Source organism: Lissotriton helveticus, chromosome 3_2 (assembly GCF_964261635.1).
Source record: "Lissotriton helveticus chromosome 3_2, aLisHel1.1, whole genome shotgun sequence".
Classification (NCBI taxonomy): domain Eukaryota; kingdom Metazoa; phylum Chordata; class Amphibia; order Caudata; family Salamandridae; genus Lissotriton; species Lissotriton helveticus.
In genome coordinates this window covers 473,984,205-474,001,473 of record NC_136062.1, presented here as the reverse complement: position 1 = coordinate 474,001,473, position 17,269 = coordinate 473,984,205, and the positions used below count along the sequence as shown (strand labels likewise).

General features: G+C 48.3%; 1 protein-coding gene across 1 annotated transcript in view; it reads left to right on the top strand.

Moving 5' to 3' along the window:
- LOC144826369 (uncharacterized) overlaps window positions 1-17,269 on the top strand; it is a 377,712-nt gene that overhangs the window by 128,189 nt on the left and 232,254 nt on the right. Inside the window, exon 10 of the mRNA XM_078684697.1 lies at window positions 8,149-8,221. Coding sequence (XP_078540823.1) covers window positions 8,149-8,221 — 73 coding nt within the window. The remainder of the gene's footprint in view (window positions 1-8,148; window positions 8,222-17,269) is intronic.

The following is a 17,269-nucleotide window of genomic DNA, read 5'->3' as shown; positions in this document are numbered from 1 at the left end:
CGAGAGGTCAGGTGACGGGAGGGGCCGAGAGGTCAGGTGATGGGAGGGGGCAGGGGCGGGTGGTTAGGTGACGGGGAGGGGACCAGTGGTCAGGGGAGGGGACGAGTGGTCAGGGGATGGGGCGAGTGGTCAGGGGAGGGGACGAGTGGTCAGGGGATGGGGGCAAGTGGTCGGATGACGGGGAGGGGTTGAGAGATCAGGTGGCGGGGAGGGGTCGAGTGGTCAGGTGATGGGAGGGGCCGAGAGGTCAGGTGATGGGAGGGGGCGGGGGCGGGTGGTTAGGTGATGGGGAGGGGACGAGTGGTCAGGGGATGGGGGCGAGTGGTCAGATGACGAGGAGGGGTTGAGAGATCAGGTGACGGGAGGGGCCGAGAGGTCAGGTGATGGGAGGGGGCGGGGACGAGTGGTCAGGGGATGGGGGCGAGTGGTCGGATGACGGGGAGGGGTTGAGAGATCAGGTGACGGGAGGGGCCGAGAGGTCAGGTGATGGGAGGGGGCGGGGGCGGGTGGTTAGGTGATGGGGAGGGGACGAGTGGTCAGGGGATGGGGGCGAGTGGTCAGATGACGGGGAGGGGTTGAGAGATCAGGTGACATGGAGGGGACGAGAGGTCGGGTGACGGGGAGGGGTTGAGAGATCAGGTGACGGGAGGGGCGAGCAGTCAGGTGATGGGGAGGGAGCAAGAGGTCCGGCGACAGAGATAGAAAGGGGCAGGGAGCAGCCAGCTGTGAGGTCATGCGGGGAGGGGTTGAGAGGTCAGATGTCAGAGCGATCAGGGCTGGGGGGGGGGTGCTCTGCTAATGGTGACACTGCTAAAAAGGGCTATGGAGGATGCTGTCCTAATGCTGATACTGTAAGAACAGGGCTAGAGGAGGTGCTGTCCTAATGCTAACACTTCAGGACAAGGCTTGGGGGAGTGCTGCTCTAATGCTGACACTGTAAGGCAAGGCGAGGAGAGGTGCTGGTCTAATGCTGATGCGTAGGGAAGATGCTGTCCTAATGCTGATGGTGTGTGACAGAACTAGGGGGGTGCTGTCCCAATGCCAATGCTGTACGACAGGACTAGGAGGCGCCCCCTAATGTTAACACTAGAGGGAGGCGATGTCCTATTTCATACATTGCAGCCAGGAGTGTGGGATTTGCTGTTCTAATGCAGAGCCTGCAGGGCAGCACCAGAGGAACTGCTGTTCTAACACTGCCCGGAACCTACTCACGTTAAAGAAACTTGTTACGTTCTATTCTCTGGATTCCTCCCAGTCCTACCTACCCGGCCACTTTTATATTTCCCTCATTTCCTACCTGGACAACATCTTGCCTGTTTATCCTTTTTGACCACATATTACCCACAGGATTGCAGAGCCACGCCAGGGAAGCGAACACAACACACAGCGAGCGCAGTTGGACTTTACCTAAGGTTTGGCTACATTTCGCGCTCACAACTTATGCCAGTTCACCAGGTCCAGTGCTGGCCGCTCTCCACCCCAGTACCCTTGGAGAAACGTACCCCTTACTTCTGGCAACTGGGGCCATCATGGGCCGCATTACAAAAAGTGCCCTGGGCGCAACGCGCGTTGGCTCCCGCTTAGCGCACCCCCGGGGCACTTTGGTATTACAGAGAGGCCGCAGGGGCATGTGCGACCCCTTCTGTAAGACCAGTAGCGCTGGCGCATATAAAGCCCCCAACACTGTCTGCATGGAGCGGTCCCTAATTTGCATATGTAAATGTAAATGTCATGGTACTTATAGAGCGCACTGTCACCAGACGGTGACCTTGCGGTGTCGCCTATGCGGCTTCCTGGCGCTGATACTCATACCGCTGTGGAACCCCTCCTGGCTTTCCCTGTGAAGTGTCCACTCCTGGGCACCCCCAAGGTGGAGGCCAGGCTTCCTTAGTGCTGTTGGGGCCGGTGTGGAGACTAAGCAAGCTATTGCCCAGAGTTGCAGCGTGGGGCCCGTGATTAGAATAGGCCCCGAGGCGAGAATTATCAGGTCCTAGGAAATTGAGCCCGAGACCCCGGCGAGGCGGGAATCGAACCCTGGTCCCTGGCCAGAACTCTGCCTCAGGGTCTGCCGCTCTAACCATTGAGCCACACTCCACATATGTGCGTGCCCCATCCAAATGAGGTAATCACGGTGCCTCTGCACCCGTACCATATTACAGACGCGGGCGCAAAGGCAAAGAAGCTCTCAGGAGGCAGACTGGAGGCAGCTCATTCATGGTAATAAGGCGCATTTGCACTGGTTGCACCCGGCGCACCTTATTGTGTAATGTGGCCCCATGTGGAGTCCTGTCCAGCCAGTGGTAATTTGTAAAACAATAAGTGCTGGGGCTCTTGCCAGGAGGCCGGTTTGCGCCACCTAAAACAGAACCAACGACTAACCATGAAAGTGGAGAGAGATTGTGGCATAATGGCCAGAGCTGCCGATTTCGGAGCTGGGCAACCAGGTACAAGTCTTGGTGTCGGCTCAACATCCCGTAGGCAAATCACTTAATCTCCTCATAAACCAATGTGTCCTTAACTGGTGCTCATGAAAAGCTCAATGTTGATGCTTGTTTCCTGTCCAGGGATGACATGGTTTGGTACTTTTGGCTGAACTGTTCCCATGAGGCACAGAGTCAAGACTGATTTGCATATGGCTGGGTCTGAACTGAGGTGGCGAAGTGAGCTAAAGAACGATGATGGATTCAACCCAGATCAGTGACTTGGGGTGAGTGTCTGAAAAGTTTCAGCGCTCCGTCCAACATCTCCTTGTGTTTGCTTTATAAGTTGTTTGAAGACACAATTATATATTCTTATGTACTTTAGCATTATTTTATATATCTATATATATTCACTGAAAAACCCTAAGGTCAAAGTGGCAATATATTTAGGTGAAAATGTTAGTTTAAATGTAACAGTTCAATATAAAAAAAACACTGAAATTCACCAGTTATAGGTAATTGAAGCAACTATAACTTGCGCCCTCGTCATGCACTGTTTATGACCTCACATTTCATAGGACTCGTGACATGTTCTGTGACACCATTGATAACACCACTGTTGACAACTGAAGTGAAATCGTTCATGACAACACCACATGGCAAGGCTGAGAGTTATAGTTACTTCAGTTATAATTTGCGCACCCGCTTTGCAGAGTGTTGCCATAAATGATGTCATTTCAGATGTCATCAGTGATGCCATCAATGGGACATAGAATGTCATCAGTGACGTGGTATGTGAGATCATAAGCAGTGCTTCGGGAGGCCTGCTTGGTTTGGGTTGATTTGCTGACAACTTGCTAAAGCCAATAGGGCAACTTTTTATATTTTCTGTAATGAATCAGGGGCACCGGATGACCCATGCCCCCCCCCTCCCCCAAACTGTGGAAAGTGATGGGTCACTCCCTAGTTCACGTGCTGACGCACATATGGAACTCATCCCTTGCATCGGGCACCTTCCCAGAAATCTGGAAACATGCCACGCTCCTTCCCCTGAGAAAAAAAACAAATGGGAATCCTGGGGACTTGAACAATTACAGACCTATCTCTCTTTTACCAGCAGCAGCCAAGATGCTGGACAAAACTGGTGCAACGACAGTTGTCAAGCTTTATTGAGAGTAAGGGCATCCTACACGATACCCAATCGGGCTTTCGATCGGGCTTTAGCACCGAGACAGCCCTTTTGGAGGTGGCGGGGTCGGTGCGACTGGCGGTGGATTCGGGGGCATCCGCGATGCTGGTGCTCCTGGATCTATCGGCGGCATTCGATACCGTTGACCACACCTTGCGCTCAAGAAGACTTCAGGAGATGGGCATTGGGGGTATGGCTTTGGCCTGGCTTATCTCCTACCTGAACAATCGCTCACAGAAGGTCGCGTTGCAACCCTTTGTGTCTAGACCTAAACAGCTTTGGTGTGGAGTCCCTCAGGGGTCATAGCTGAGTCCACTCCTGTTTAATTTGTATCTGGCTCCACTGTTCTCAACTAAGGGGTCAAACCTATTTAGTACGCAGACGACACCCAGCTGGTCTTCACCTTTAAAGAGCAAACTGAGGATGCCTTCAGGAGTTTCAAGGGCTGCCTGAGAGATATAGCATTGTGGATGAACAACAATAAACTCACGTTCAACGTAGGAAAGACAGGCATGATGTTCTTCGGAAAAGAGCCACATCCGGCACCAGCTCTATGGTGGGCAGTGGAAATGGGACCTCCCCCCTCCCCTACAAACTGCATAAAAAATCTGGGTGTGAAGTGGAAGGCCGATCTCTCATTTTCGGCACAGATACGGCAGGTAACAGCTACATGTTTCTGTAAACTAAGAAACTTGAAGAAATTCCTGCATAAGCTTCCAGAAGAAAGCAGAAAAACCATAGCCAACGTAGTAGTAACATCCAGATTGGACTATGCGAATTGTCTTTATCTTGGCCTGCCAAAGAACCTAATCAGACGTCTCAGATGGTACAAAATGCGGCTGCGGAACTGATTAGGTGGGTTCCTTTCCGCAAACACGTCTCTCCGCATTTAAAGGAGCTCCACTGGATACCAGTGGCCAAAAGAATCGAGTTTAAGGCCCTGACGCTGGCCTTCCGAGCCACACTTGGAGAATGCCCCAGCTACCTAAAATAAAGACGGTTACAAGCAGTCTAGATCATTAAGATCCAATTCCCAAAAGCTTCTCTGCTTATCTCGTTTCAAGAAGGCTCGCATAGGGGGCAGATCCTTCACGGTCCGGGCGGCGAAATTATGGAACGCCTTGCCAAGTGATTTCCGCAACATTGATACAGAACCCCTTTTTAGGAAAATGGTTAAGACCTGGCTCTTTAGGGCAGAATAATTGGGTCGGGGGCTTAGCCATCCGGTTTGCCATCCACGCACTACTGATCGCTTTAGCGCCGGGACACCTCTGTTTGAGGTAGTTGTTGCACTCTAATAAGTGTCTGTATTATTATTATTATTATTATTATTATTATTATTATTATTATTATTATTATAATAATTACTCTTTGACAAAGCCAGTAGGTCTGCCTTACTTAAAACAACATCTCTCTCTGTTGTTGCTTAACAACAGGAAAAAACCCTCAGAAATTCACTGAAGAAGACAAAGGTTAAAGTGACATAGTTATATCTGATAAAAATATCTCACTCTACATTAAGGAAACCTCAGAAATTCATTGGAACAAGATGTCCTTTCCTTTATCTTTTCTGAGGCTGAGATCGATGACGCACTTTGAGTCATAAACCGTCCCTTCTAATGTGGTCTGATTTTGATATTCATCCATCGGCATTAGGTTTAACTATTCTAGTTTCTGATACCACTGGATCACCTCCAACTTCCTTGCTCCATCTCTTCACTCAGTGTTGTTGCTTCTGACTCTGAATGCAGTTTTTTTGAGTCCCCTTCCAAGAACCCTTCTCTAGGTCCTGGAGTCTGAGCAATGACTGCTCTATCTCGATTCCTCGCTTCTCATCGGATATCTTAACGCCGCTGCTGGTGAAGTAATTCCAAGTAACCAGCAGTAGGGTTCTGTCGGTGACACCGAAATTTTTTCCAGCTTCGGTTGATGATATTTCAGCTGCAACAGATGATGAATCTTCACTATTCCTTTAATTTTAGGTCTGCTGGGCCTTTGACACACTGGCCAAGACCATGGCCAGTCTCACATTCACCAGTTGAGTGGTCGATGGTTCTTTTTTTGTAGCTCGCGTTACTGAGACGGCTTGGGGTACAGAGATGTGACGGCAGTTATAATGCTCTACAACTTACTACGGTTGTTTGTTTTGAACTATTAGCATGCACCGAGTGTCCGTACTTGGAATCCGGTAGCACACCTTATATTTGTGACGGCAGCTATAATGCTCTACAAATTACTATGTTTGCTTGAACCACTAGTTTGCACCGAGTGTCCGCATTTGGAATCCGGCAGCACATCTTACATTCGTAATTGCTAATTTCTTGACTTGCAATTAGCCTACTTTGCTGATACGCTAATTTACCTGCTAAAGGTCTGCCGCTACACCGGGTGATCCTATCCCCCCATACTCCACGTCCCGCTTCTCCAGCCCTGCTTACATTTTCTGATTTTGGCCTTGAAAAAGTCCTTGTGTAGGACGAAACACGTGTTGGTGATCTCTACTGTTTGCTGGAAATACCTGTTTTATGAGAATTGAAAGAATAAAGATTGAAGAAAAAACAAATAAGTGGACTACATATTTTTGGAACCCCCTGTCTTGTTAAAAATACATGTTGATATCTTTAAACAACTCTAGAACTAATAGAGTCTGATATAATTTTTGAGATTGACAGGGCCTTTAACTTATGCCCTAAATGTTATGAATACTTGTTTATAGGAGTGCTGATTATTATTTCTCAAAACTTTGTCTAAAGTTCTTTTTTTGTAGGACGGAAACTGTGTGAAATTAGCCCCAATAATTTGTCACCCCTTTTTAATGTTCTCCATTGCCTTCAGGCCTGTGTGAGCTTCATTAAACGCTTGTTGATGGTGACCAGAGCCAGGAGTCCACAGACCCCCTTGCATGCATCCATTTGTGTGTGTAGAAGCGGGTTGCGGAAGGACGTTTCTGCAGTCTCCGACGCCTGTAAAGAGTTAGGGCAGATTTATGAGGCCCTTGCGCCTCTTTGCGCCGCAATTGCGTCACTTTATTTGACGCAATGGAGGCGCAAACAATGCGCCCTATTTACAACGTGACGCATCTAGGAGATGCGTCACGTTGTGAAGCCCTGCGCCATAAGGAGACGTTCATGCGCAGGGGGGGCGTTCCTGCGCAGGAACGCCTCCTAAAATTGGCTGAGTGAAATCTATAAGATTTCACTCAGTCACTTTCAGGCCAATGCTGCGTCAAAACCCTGCGCCTGCTTGAAGCAGGCGTAGGTCTTGACGCAGCATGTTAGGGATAGGGCACCCCCGAGCCTTGCTGGAGCTGCGTTGCGCTTGCGACGCAACTCCAGCAATGCGCCGCCTTTACGGCACAGATGCGTCACACATCTGTGCCGTTTTTGACCCATGGTGCGCCGCATTGTAAATGCGGCGCACCATAGGTGGCGGAGCTGTGGCGCACTGTGGCGCACATTAACTGGCGCATCCCTGGGGATGCGCCAGTTAACATAAATCTGCCCCTTGGTGATGAATGCATTGATTAGGGTGTGGGTGTGTAATGGATGCAGGGGTGGATGTTATGTTTTTCAGCATTGGGTGGATATAAGGGGTTCATGACGTTTGCTGGGTCCAGTGAGCACCTCAATGTTTCTAGGGCGGTGGGTGGTGTTCCAGAGTCAGGTGGGAAGAGCACGGGGTCAGTTAGGGAGGTTGGTGGGGTGTTGGCAGAGAGTTCCACCCACAGGACCAGGCGGGGCCTTCATTCATGGGCCTGATGTGATAATTGAGCTGAATAGAGGATGAAAATGAGAGAAAGGTAGAGGTGCCAGTGCATAGAGATGATACTAACAACTAAATGAAGCTATTGGCGTGGTGTATAAGAATAAGAGAAGCAGACCTGGAACAGGGTTGCGGCGGACACCAGTGAGTATAGGGCGAATGACGAATTAGATGAGCTTTGGGGGACTGAGAGAAGCATAGTTTGGAGAGGTGGGACGAGAACCAGTCAAGTGCGGAGATGGTGAAGTGAAGAGTAGCAAGTGTCTGGTGGCTCAGTGGACTAATGAGTCCACTGTAGGGGTCTGCGTTTGACCTCATGGTCACTGGTTCAGATCCCAGCGTGTCCACTCAGTCTTTCATTCTTCTGAGGTCGATAAAATGAGTACAATTGAGTGGGTAACAATAAACATCGGTTATTCAGTGCCCAGATGTCCACGAGTGAACGTGCGCATACCAAATACATGTTATGGCATGTTATGTTATATGTTGAGAGAAGGGTGTTCCGGACATCCGAGCTAGGGTTCAAGTAGAGTACGGGCAGGGGACAGGCTCCTGGGGTTTGCTAAGGTGGTAACAATGGACACATGAGTGGGGTGCCCCGAGCTATGACCCTGTGACTGCAGTTTTAAAGCACTGTGTGTAATAGGCAAGGAGCAGGGAGTGGTTGGAGTAGGAGATCAGACAGGGCACTTCTCTCTATCTGCTGACCCTTCACCTTTGTGAACTACTCCGTGAGGTCATGGTGCAGGAGTTCATGGTCTGCTCCTGTCTGCACAGGTCAACAGAACCTGGTACCAGCTGTGTTCCTGCGATGAGGTCTGGAGGCCGAAATGTGAAGACCCTGCCTTGGGTAAGAGCCTTGACCTGATATTAACATCCTACCCATCTCTGACCTCCAATTTTATTTCTCTTATTTCTGAACTTCCTTTCCCTGTCCAAAATGTCCCTGATCTGTTCACGTCTTTGCCTCTGTTCTCCATGGGCCCGCTTCACAGAACTAACTTAAGACAAAATCCTAAACTTACTACCATTTTGGTATTCACAGAAGGCACTTACTCATTTTGGAATTCACAGAAGGCACTTACTCATTTTGGTATTCTCAGAAGTTAGGAGTCCTAACGTTACTACTCCTAAACTGAGAAACATCCCAATTTTAAGACTTTCGGTATTCACAGAAGCAATTTAGGAGTCCTAAATTTAGGACTCTTAACTTCTGTGAATACCGAAATGAGTAAGTGCCTTCTGTGAATACCGAAATGAGTAAGTGCCTTTTGTGAATACCAAAATGGTAGTAAGTTTAGGATTCTGTCTTAAGTTAGTTCTGTGAATCGGGCCCCATGTCTGTATCCCTGTACAACCTTACAGTGCCCTGGAATCTACTTCGATGGTTGAGTCAGGAGCAGGTCCTCGTGCCTGCTGCCCTGGCAATAGTCCTCCTGTCCAGCTTGCCAGCAGTCCACTACCCTCTGCTGCCTTAGGTTTGTGCCCCCTCTGCTCGTCATTCGCCTTCACTCTGCTTGTTTTTCTGCCTTTTTCTGCCCTCTATTTTGGCTCTCTCTGCTTGTTCTGCCCATTATTTTAATCTTTCTGCTCGTTTCTGACCTTTATTTTTCTTCTTTCTGCTCATTTCTGCCCGTTATTTTGCCTCTTTGTGCTGGTTTCTGTCACGTTTCTGCTCAGTATTTTGCCTCTTTCTGCTCGATTCCGATGGTTTTATTCCTCTTACTGCTTGTTTCTGACCTTTATTCTATCTCTTTCTGCGTCTGCCCCTGTAATGTATTTCCTTAAATCCCCCCTCGCTGATCTTGAACTTCCTTTCACTGCTGCGGTCTTGCCCATGTTTGTCCCTGTGTCTCCCCAGTGTGTTTTACAGACTCCTTTCCTGAAACAGATGTGTTGACCAAGTTCTAGAAAGTGCATGTTTAGAGTTTTCAGCTAGGACAACAGAGGATACTCTGCCAAAGTGGCTGAATCAGTAAGAAGGAGAGAGATTTTCAGTGAGGAAACGTCTGGCTAAACATTTGACAGTCCCCAAGGTGGGTGACAGCATTTTTGCCACCAATTGTAGCAAGTAAAATATAGCCACAAAGCAGAGGTAGAGGCCCACATAAAGAGTGCCCTTCGGATGCTGGTGGAGGTTTTCCTGAATGTTAGGAATACTCAACGCACTTATTCGTAGAAGTCACCATGAAACACCATAACTCTTCCCGGCAGTGTTCCATGGTTGTAGCTCCACCACACACACTGCAGATCAGGTGTTTATCGGTCAGGCCTTGCGGTGGGGACCCAACAGAAGAATGGGAGAAGTTTCCACTGGACAGATGTCACCATCACCTGGTCTGCAGGATAGGTGATCGTGTCAAGAGAGGTGCTGATGAAAACGTCTACAGAAAACTTTGTTACCATCAGACCTTCTCTAAACAAGATCCTATGTCCTCCTGTGTCACTCACGCGGTACCTTTTAAATCACAGAAATACTGTCACCGCCCAGTATAGTTACTGGGGTGCCCTGTTCATGGCTGTGAGTTTTTGTGACTGTAAATGTTAGGTCTGTCCAGGCTCTTTCTACTTCAGATCTTCTCTTCTTCACCTCATGGAAGTCCATTCACACCAGATGTGTCATCTCCAGTTCTTCTCAAGTGGGTGAAGCTCTTTTCACCTCCATGGGTCAGTAGGAGGCCTGGCCGTAGATACCAATGTCCTGGGACTAGCGTAAAAGAGTGACAGATGGACTGATCTCATATCCCGTCACCTGACCTCTCTGCTTCCACCTCCTCCAATGACCATCCATGCTGGTTCCTGGGCGTCTTTTCATCGAGAACGCAGGACTATGGCTCAAATATATGGACACAATTTCAGACTCCAGTTTTCTTTGTAAACCTGAGGTTGCATGGAAACTGATGATGCACTTGAATGGTGAAATGCAAAACTAATTTCAAACACATATTACATCCACTCTGCTCCCACCCTGTAATCTGGCATGACTGTGAGAAGCACCCATCTGCAAATCCCAAAGGATTCTGTTCTCTATTCCTCATCGATAACCTGTACCCTTCTTTGACCGCACTCATTCCGAATAAATGTCCTTCATATTCCTTGAGGTCCCTGACCTCTCTTTGCGGGGTATTCCTGCACCATTCCTAACTTATAAGGCCCAAATATTCTCCCTGTAAAACTTAGTCCTGGACCACCCACACTCCTGCACTCCAAAGTGTTGGTCTATATTGTTCTCTCCAGACACAGTTCAAGGACCTCTGACTTGCTTAAGACCAATCTCTCCTTTCGTCACCTCTGGACCTTCTTGTTTGTCACGACCTTTGTATCCAGTACTTCTCCGACACACTTGCGTCCATCAACCAATCAAACAGCATTTGTAAAGTGCAGCACTGCCACCCTTAAGGGTATCTGGGCGCTGTGTCTCTGTCGAAGAGCCTGGTCTTCCCCTGCCAGCTTGGGATTCGTGTCATACCCACTGGCAGATACCCTGATGGTACCGAAACACCACCGCAAACACTCACTGGAACAGGAGGGTTATTAAACACGCTCAACAATGGCGGACTACGTTAGTGGCCAAAGAGGTCAATATTGACCTAAAAGAATATTATGCCCATTACATGGCTTTGAATAGGCCTCTTTATTCTGCATGTTTTTCCCCGCATGCAATTACATCATGGTCGTTACAATGACCTCGTTGTAACAATGCATACCATTACCCCGCAAATCGTAACAACGACTTGCTCTGGGGGGGGCGCTGGGTGTTGGAATAGTATATTTTACTATTCCAACTCCAGTATGTGTAACAGACGAGAAGGTTTTGGATTTTAAATCCAACACCCTCTGCCCCCTCTGCAAGTCGTTGTTCTGATCTGCGGAGTAATGGTATGCATTGTTACACCGCGGTCTTTGTAATGTGATATATCATATTTGATATCATGTGATATATCATATTTGATATAGTGACCCCCTCTACCAGGAAGGGGAACACCGACTGAGCCAGATACATGTTTTCGGTGTGCCAAATTCTTTCAGGCAGAACTTTAACGGTGATGTTCCTCCTCTGACTCGGCTGTTATCCGTCCTCCAAAACGTATTCTCCAGACTCTCCCTGGCCCCTTTACCCCACAATGGCCTGTACCTCCAAAACATGTTCCATAAAATGCTATCCTGGGCAATACCCATCCCTGCTACATGGATCCATCCCCTCTTTAATCATGTCCAATAGGCATGTTACCATGCTGTCCCTTTTGTCCTTCTGCCTTCTCACCAGTTGTGCCCCCTGCGTGAAGGCATCTTCTTCCGCGTGCTTGTTGTAGGACACCCAGCCACAAAACCACTGCGCAGCTTTATTCCAGGTTTCTCCCAGTAGTGGAGGCATTCGCGTCTGCCTCAGAAGCCAATCCATGGTGCCTCAACCTCTGTGAATGAGATAAGAATGCCAATGAGATGTTTTTAGACCTGCAGTATGTTTTGTCCTGAACATTATTTCACATGAAATATAGTAAATCCTGCTTCCGTTAGCTTTCTGCATTCCAGTTGATTTTCAGTTTTGCTGCAGACAGGTTCTTACGTAGGTTGTACTCCACTTACTCAAGCCCAGCCCAATCTGAGCTGCTTGTTCATAAGACATCGCGTGAGAACACCCCAAAGTTCTGGTGCTGCTTGCCAGGCCCTGCCCTTCAAAAGGTAAATCTCTGATTTTGGAGTACCTTCAACAGTCAAAAAGTGAGCTTTAACATGTTGCCATTTCTTCTCGCTCACCACATGCAAAGCCATATCTACATTATAAACCCTCAATGAGGTGTTAGCTTGATCAATGAAGTCGTTCACTGAACCTCTTTCTGGCCAAGAGAGGGGATGAATTTGCCTGAGTTTCCTTTTGCTATTTTGGAGACCTCCAGATCCTCTAGCATTAAATGTATGAATGACCCGCCATTCTCCCTTCCTCCCAGTAACGGCTGGCACAAGTAAGAGTGGCCGGGTTGGGCAGGGTGTGGGTGGGAAAGTCGACAGAAAATGAGATAGTTAAAATTAAATTAAAAAAGAAATAAAATCTCTTACCTTGTTCTCGCCGCATCGCCGACTCGGCGATGCAGCAAGCGCAATGTAAGTGTTTTTTACTTTTTTTAAATTTAATCTTACCTGCCCTGCCATTTGTTGACCTTTTCCCGCCCGCCACACTTCACCACTTTTACCTGTGCCGGCCGCCACTGCTTCTTCCACACACGTTCTCAGTTCATCCCTCACTGTCCTCTCATGATGCTGTGCTCCTGGTAAGTTCAGGGCCCATCTGCGCTGCTGGTTACCATTGGAAAAGAGGAAACCTTTATTAAAACCCTACTCAATTCTCTGAATTCTCACCTGGGGCCCAATTCACAGAACTAACTTAAGACAAAATCCTAAAATTACTACTTTTGGTATTCACAGAAGTTAGTATTTTGTCTTAAGTTTGTCTTAAGACAGACTTAAGACAGACTTAAGTTAGGATTTTGTCTTCAGTCTGTCTTAAGACAAACTTAAGACAAAATCCTAACTTCTGTGAATACCAAAAGTAGTAAGTTTAAGATTTTGTCCTAAGTTAGTTCTGTGAATCGGGCTCAATGCCAGTATTGTGCTTACCATGCTCCCATTTGGACCTATCCACAAAGGTATTTGTGACTGTAAACATATGTTTATGGACAAAAATACCTTATTTACGTCTGCCATAAATTCCCCTTCGGATTTCATGCAGGCATAAATGATTTTACTACTGCAGATGTCTTCACCATGAGAGCAGAGAAATCTGCAGTGGTAAATCCCACTGAGTGGGGGGGCAGTGGGTCTTAGCATGTGTACATTGCCTTGGCAGTTTGGGAATGTTTGTGGCCACTCCCAAACTTTGATCTGACCCCTTTGTACCTTGGAAATAGTTGGGGATTTGCACCAGCCAGTGGCTAGACTAACTCCCATTGCATGATGGGCTGTGGAATGGATTTCTCACAGATTTGCTGGGGGTGTTGAGGAAGAGAAGTGTTTTCCAGCACTATGTAGAAATATCCACTGTGAAAGAAGAAGTCTCCTTTTGTTGGCACGATACCCCTCCTTGAGTGGTGCCGATGAAAGACTGCGGAACCGCTTCACGTGACGTGACCTCTCCCTTTGTTGCTTTTCATCAGCACATTTAGCAGTTTGAGCAGTCTCTGTGCTTGATTGGGCTGCAATCTTTTCTTCCTTCCTTGTTCGTTCCTATGCACACCCATGAATCACTTGCCCAAGGAACCTGTTCTCATCTTGGCTGGGGGCAGAAGGAGGAACCCGGCCAATATATTTGCTGCCACTCTCACCAGTCCCGTAGCGCACAGTATCTCAGAGCTTTCTAGTGCCCTGAGCACATGGGGAGCATCTGTGACCATGGGGCTTCCAAAGGGTGGCCATGGGTGCAATCCTGAAGCTACTGCACAATGGATGTTCTTTCTATTGCATGATGTCATTGAGCGGCTTGATGAGCGAGTTGCACGCATGTTGCTGCTTACATATTCTTCTTCGTCCTCGTTCATACAGAAATGGCCCTTCGATGCAGTGTGAGGCTGTTTCCTTCTATGTTCATGGTTGCCGTTCACAACACGCGCCTGTCATGGCACTGAGCTGACCTACAGACTCCAAGCACACAGCAGAGTATGAGTGATGTCACCTGGTGATGCACACTATTGCTGTCAATCAATCAGTGTTTTGTAGAGCTCGCTACTCACCCGTTAGGGTCTCAAGGCGGGGGGGGTGGTGCAGCTCCATTGGAGTCATTCGAAGAGCCAGGTCTTGAGATTTTTCCTGAATTGGTCCAGTGTTGGGCTTCGCCGGGGATGGATGGGGAGCTTGTTCCATATCTTGGCTGCAAGGTACACATAGGACCTTCTGCCCGCTCTGTTTCTGTAAAAGCGTGGAACCGCTGAACCCACGCTCATCACCGCCGAACACATGCATTTCCAGATCCACACAGACCCTAACTCCACTCTCAGAGGCACCCTCGTCTACCGACCCCAGGACCCTGCCCCCAGTTCAGCGACTCCATCGCTGACTTGATCAGCATGCCCTGATCTCCACCGACTACATCTTACTCTGAGACCTGAACTTTCACCTTGAGAACAACAACGACAACAACTCCACAACCCTGATCGATTACCTCGCCAACCTTGGACTGAGGCAACTCGTCACAATGCCCACCCACTCCGCCGGCCACACGCTCGACCCCGTCTTCTCCTCAAGCCCGCACGTCTCCGTCAGCCATACCAACGAACTCCTCTGGACCGACCACCGCTGCATCCACTTCGCCTTCCAGAAACCCACCACATACCACCGCACCCAACAGATCCCCCGCCAATGCTGGAGCTAAATCACCAAAGATACTACACGCAAACCTCGCTCTCAGCCCACCCACCAAACCCTCCAACACTGACGACGCTGCCCACAGCCTCAGATGCAGGATTGAGGACTGCACCAACACCCTCGCCCCGCTGAAGAAACCCCCCACAGACACACCAGCAAGAGGGCCAGCTGGTTCACCCCAGAACTCCTAGCCTCCAAGCAAGCCTGCCAGAAACTAGAGAAGAAATGGCACAGTTAACAAACTCCAGACAGCCACGCAGCACATAAGGACGCCATCCGCAACCACCACCATCTCATCAGGGCGGCCAAGAGGACCTCCTTCAAAGACTGCCTCGACAACAACGCACACAATAGCAAGGAGCTCTTCAACATCATGAAGGAACTCTCCAACCCCAGCACCAATGACATCCCGCCGTCGCAAGCCCTGTGCGACTCCTTCGCCACCTTCTTCCACCGCAAGATAGCAGATATCAACGATGGAGCACATTGGATTTGATCACTAATTGTTGCTGCTACTGTGTTTATACATTTCTGATATCAAATGTATTCTGTAATAGGAAATTATTTAAATTGTTTTTATCTGTAGGATTCTACGTGTTTTATCTACATGCCTTGTTAGACTATTTATCCAAGTTTTTAATGTTATGATTTCGAAACTTCTTCCGAGCTATCTGTAAGAGTGTAATTATTCTGTGATTTGATTGTATGTATGTTTTATGTATCTTTTATGGCTCAATTGGGCCGAAATAAAGATTAATTGAATTGAATTGAATTGATAGCAGATATCCACAACAGCTTCAACACCCAGACAGCCCCAACAGACAGCAACGCAACAGACCCTCCGCACACCATCGACCACGACCCCCTGCTAGCCTGGGCCAGCGTGAGCATCGATGACACCATCAAGACAATTGCACACAATCCACTCCGGCTTTCCGTCGGACCCATTCCCGCACCACGTCTTCAACAGAGCAAGCAGCTCCATCGCACCCCACCTGCGCAACGTTATCAAGCTCTCCCTCGAGACCGCAACTTCCGGCCCAACTCTCTACTCCCCTTCCCCGCCAAGGTAATCGAGAAAACCGTCAACAGACAGCTAAACCGATACCTCGAAGAAAACAGAATCCTGGACCCTTTCCAGTCAGGGTTCCGCAGCAACCACAGCACGGAGACCGTCCTCATCGCCGCCACCGACGACATCAGGACCCTGCTGGACAACGGCGAGACTGCAGCACTCATCCTCCTAGACCTCTCTGCCGCCTTCGACACCGTCTGCCACCGCACACTATATGCACGCCTCCATGCCACAGGGATCCGAGACAAGGCTCTGGATTGGACCACCTCCTTCCTCTCCGGCAGAACCCAGAGCGTCTGCCTCCCCCATTCCGTTCCAGAGCCTCTGAGATCATCTGCGGCGTACCCCAGGGATCCTCCCTCAGCCCGACGCTGTTCAACATTTACATGGCCCTGCTCTCACACGTAGCCCGACAGCACGACCTCAACATAATCTCCTACGCCGACGACACTCAGCTGATCCTCTCCCTTACCAAGGACATCATCACAGCCAAAGCCAACCTCCAATAAGGAATGAAGGCCGTCGCCGACTTGATGAAGACCAGCCATCTGAAGCTGAACTCGGACAAGACGGAGGTCCTCATCCTTTGCTCCAACCCTTCAGCCTGGGATGACTCCTGGTGGCCGACGGCACTGGGGGCAGCCCCGACACCCACCAACCACGCACGCAACCTGCGAATCATCCTCGACTCAAAGTTTCAAAGTTTCAAAAAGTACTTTATTCGGTTAAAAGACAATAACCATAAAAGCAACAATATAAATATACACATTTACACAAGGAAGTTATTTAAAAATGATGATTCTAATAAATTTCATCGACACCAATTGTTTTCCGTATTTTAAGAGCATGTCTAAAAAAGTTTAAAACTACAGTAACAGTTAAAGCAGTGTCCATTCTCTGAAATTCTAAAAAGGCTGGACGACATCTGTTTAAATTCATTTCTTTGAGGAATGGGACAATGAATTTCCTACGTGGTAAAATATAAAATTTACAGAAAAATAAAATGTGGATGTCAGATTGGGACGAGGAATCATCACACGGGCAGGTAGGCAAATTTCGCATCTATGAATTCATTACTGGGAAGGACAAGAGTCTAAAAACAATATTTAGTCTAAAACGGGACAAGAGAAATCTATCATAATTAGACATCAGCAGGGTTAAGTATGGCTGAACTTTGTCACCAGTTAATAACAAGAGATGCGAGGTAACAGTCCTTTTTCTCATTTCCTCTCGCCTTCTCTTTTCCTCGAGGTATACAGTTTTTTCAACACTTTTCTGGATATATTGCACATTAAAAGTGGGTCCTCATAATATTGTTGGCAGCCAATATCAGTAAGAAAATGTTTAACGTAATCTAGCCATTCAAATCTACCCACATTGTCCAGTTTTAATACATCCTGCAACATAGCCCGATTCATGACACACTCATTAGTTGTCCATACCCTATGCCACAAGAGGATGGGTTGT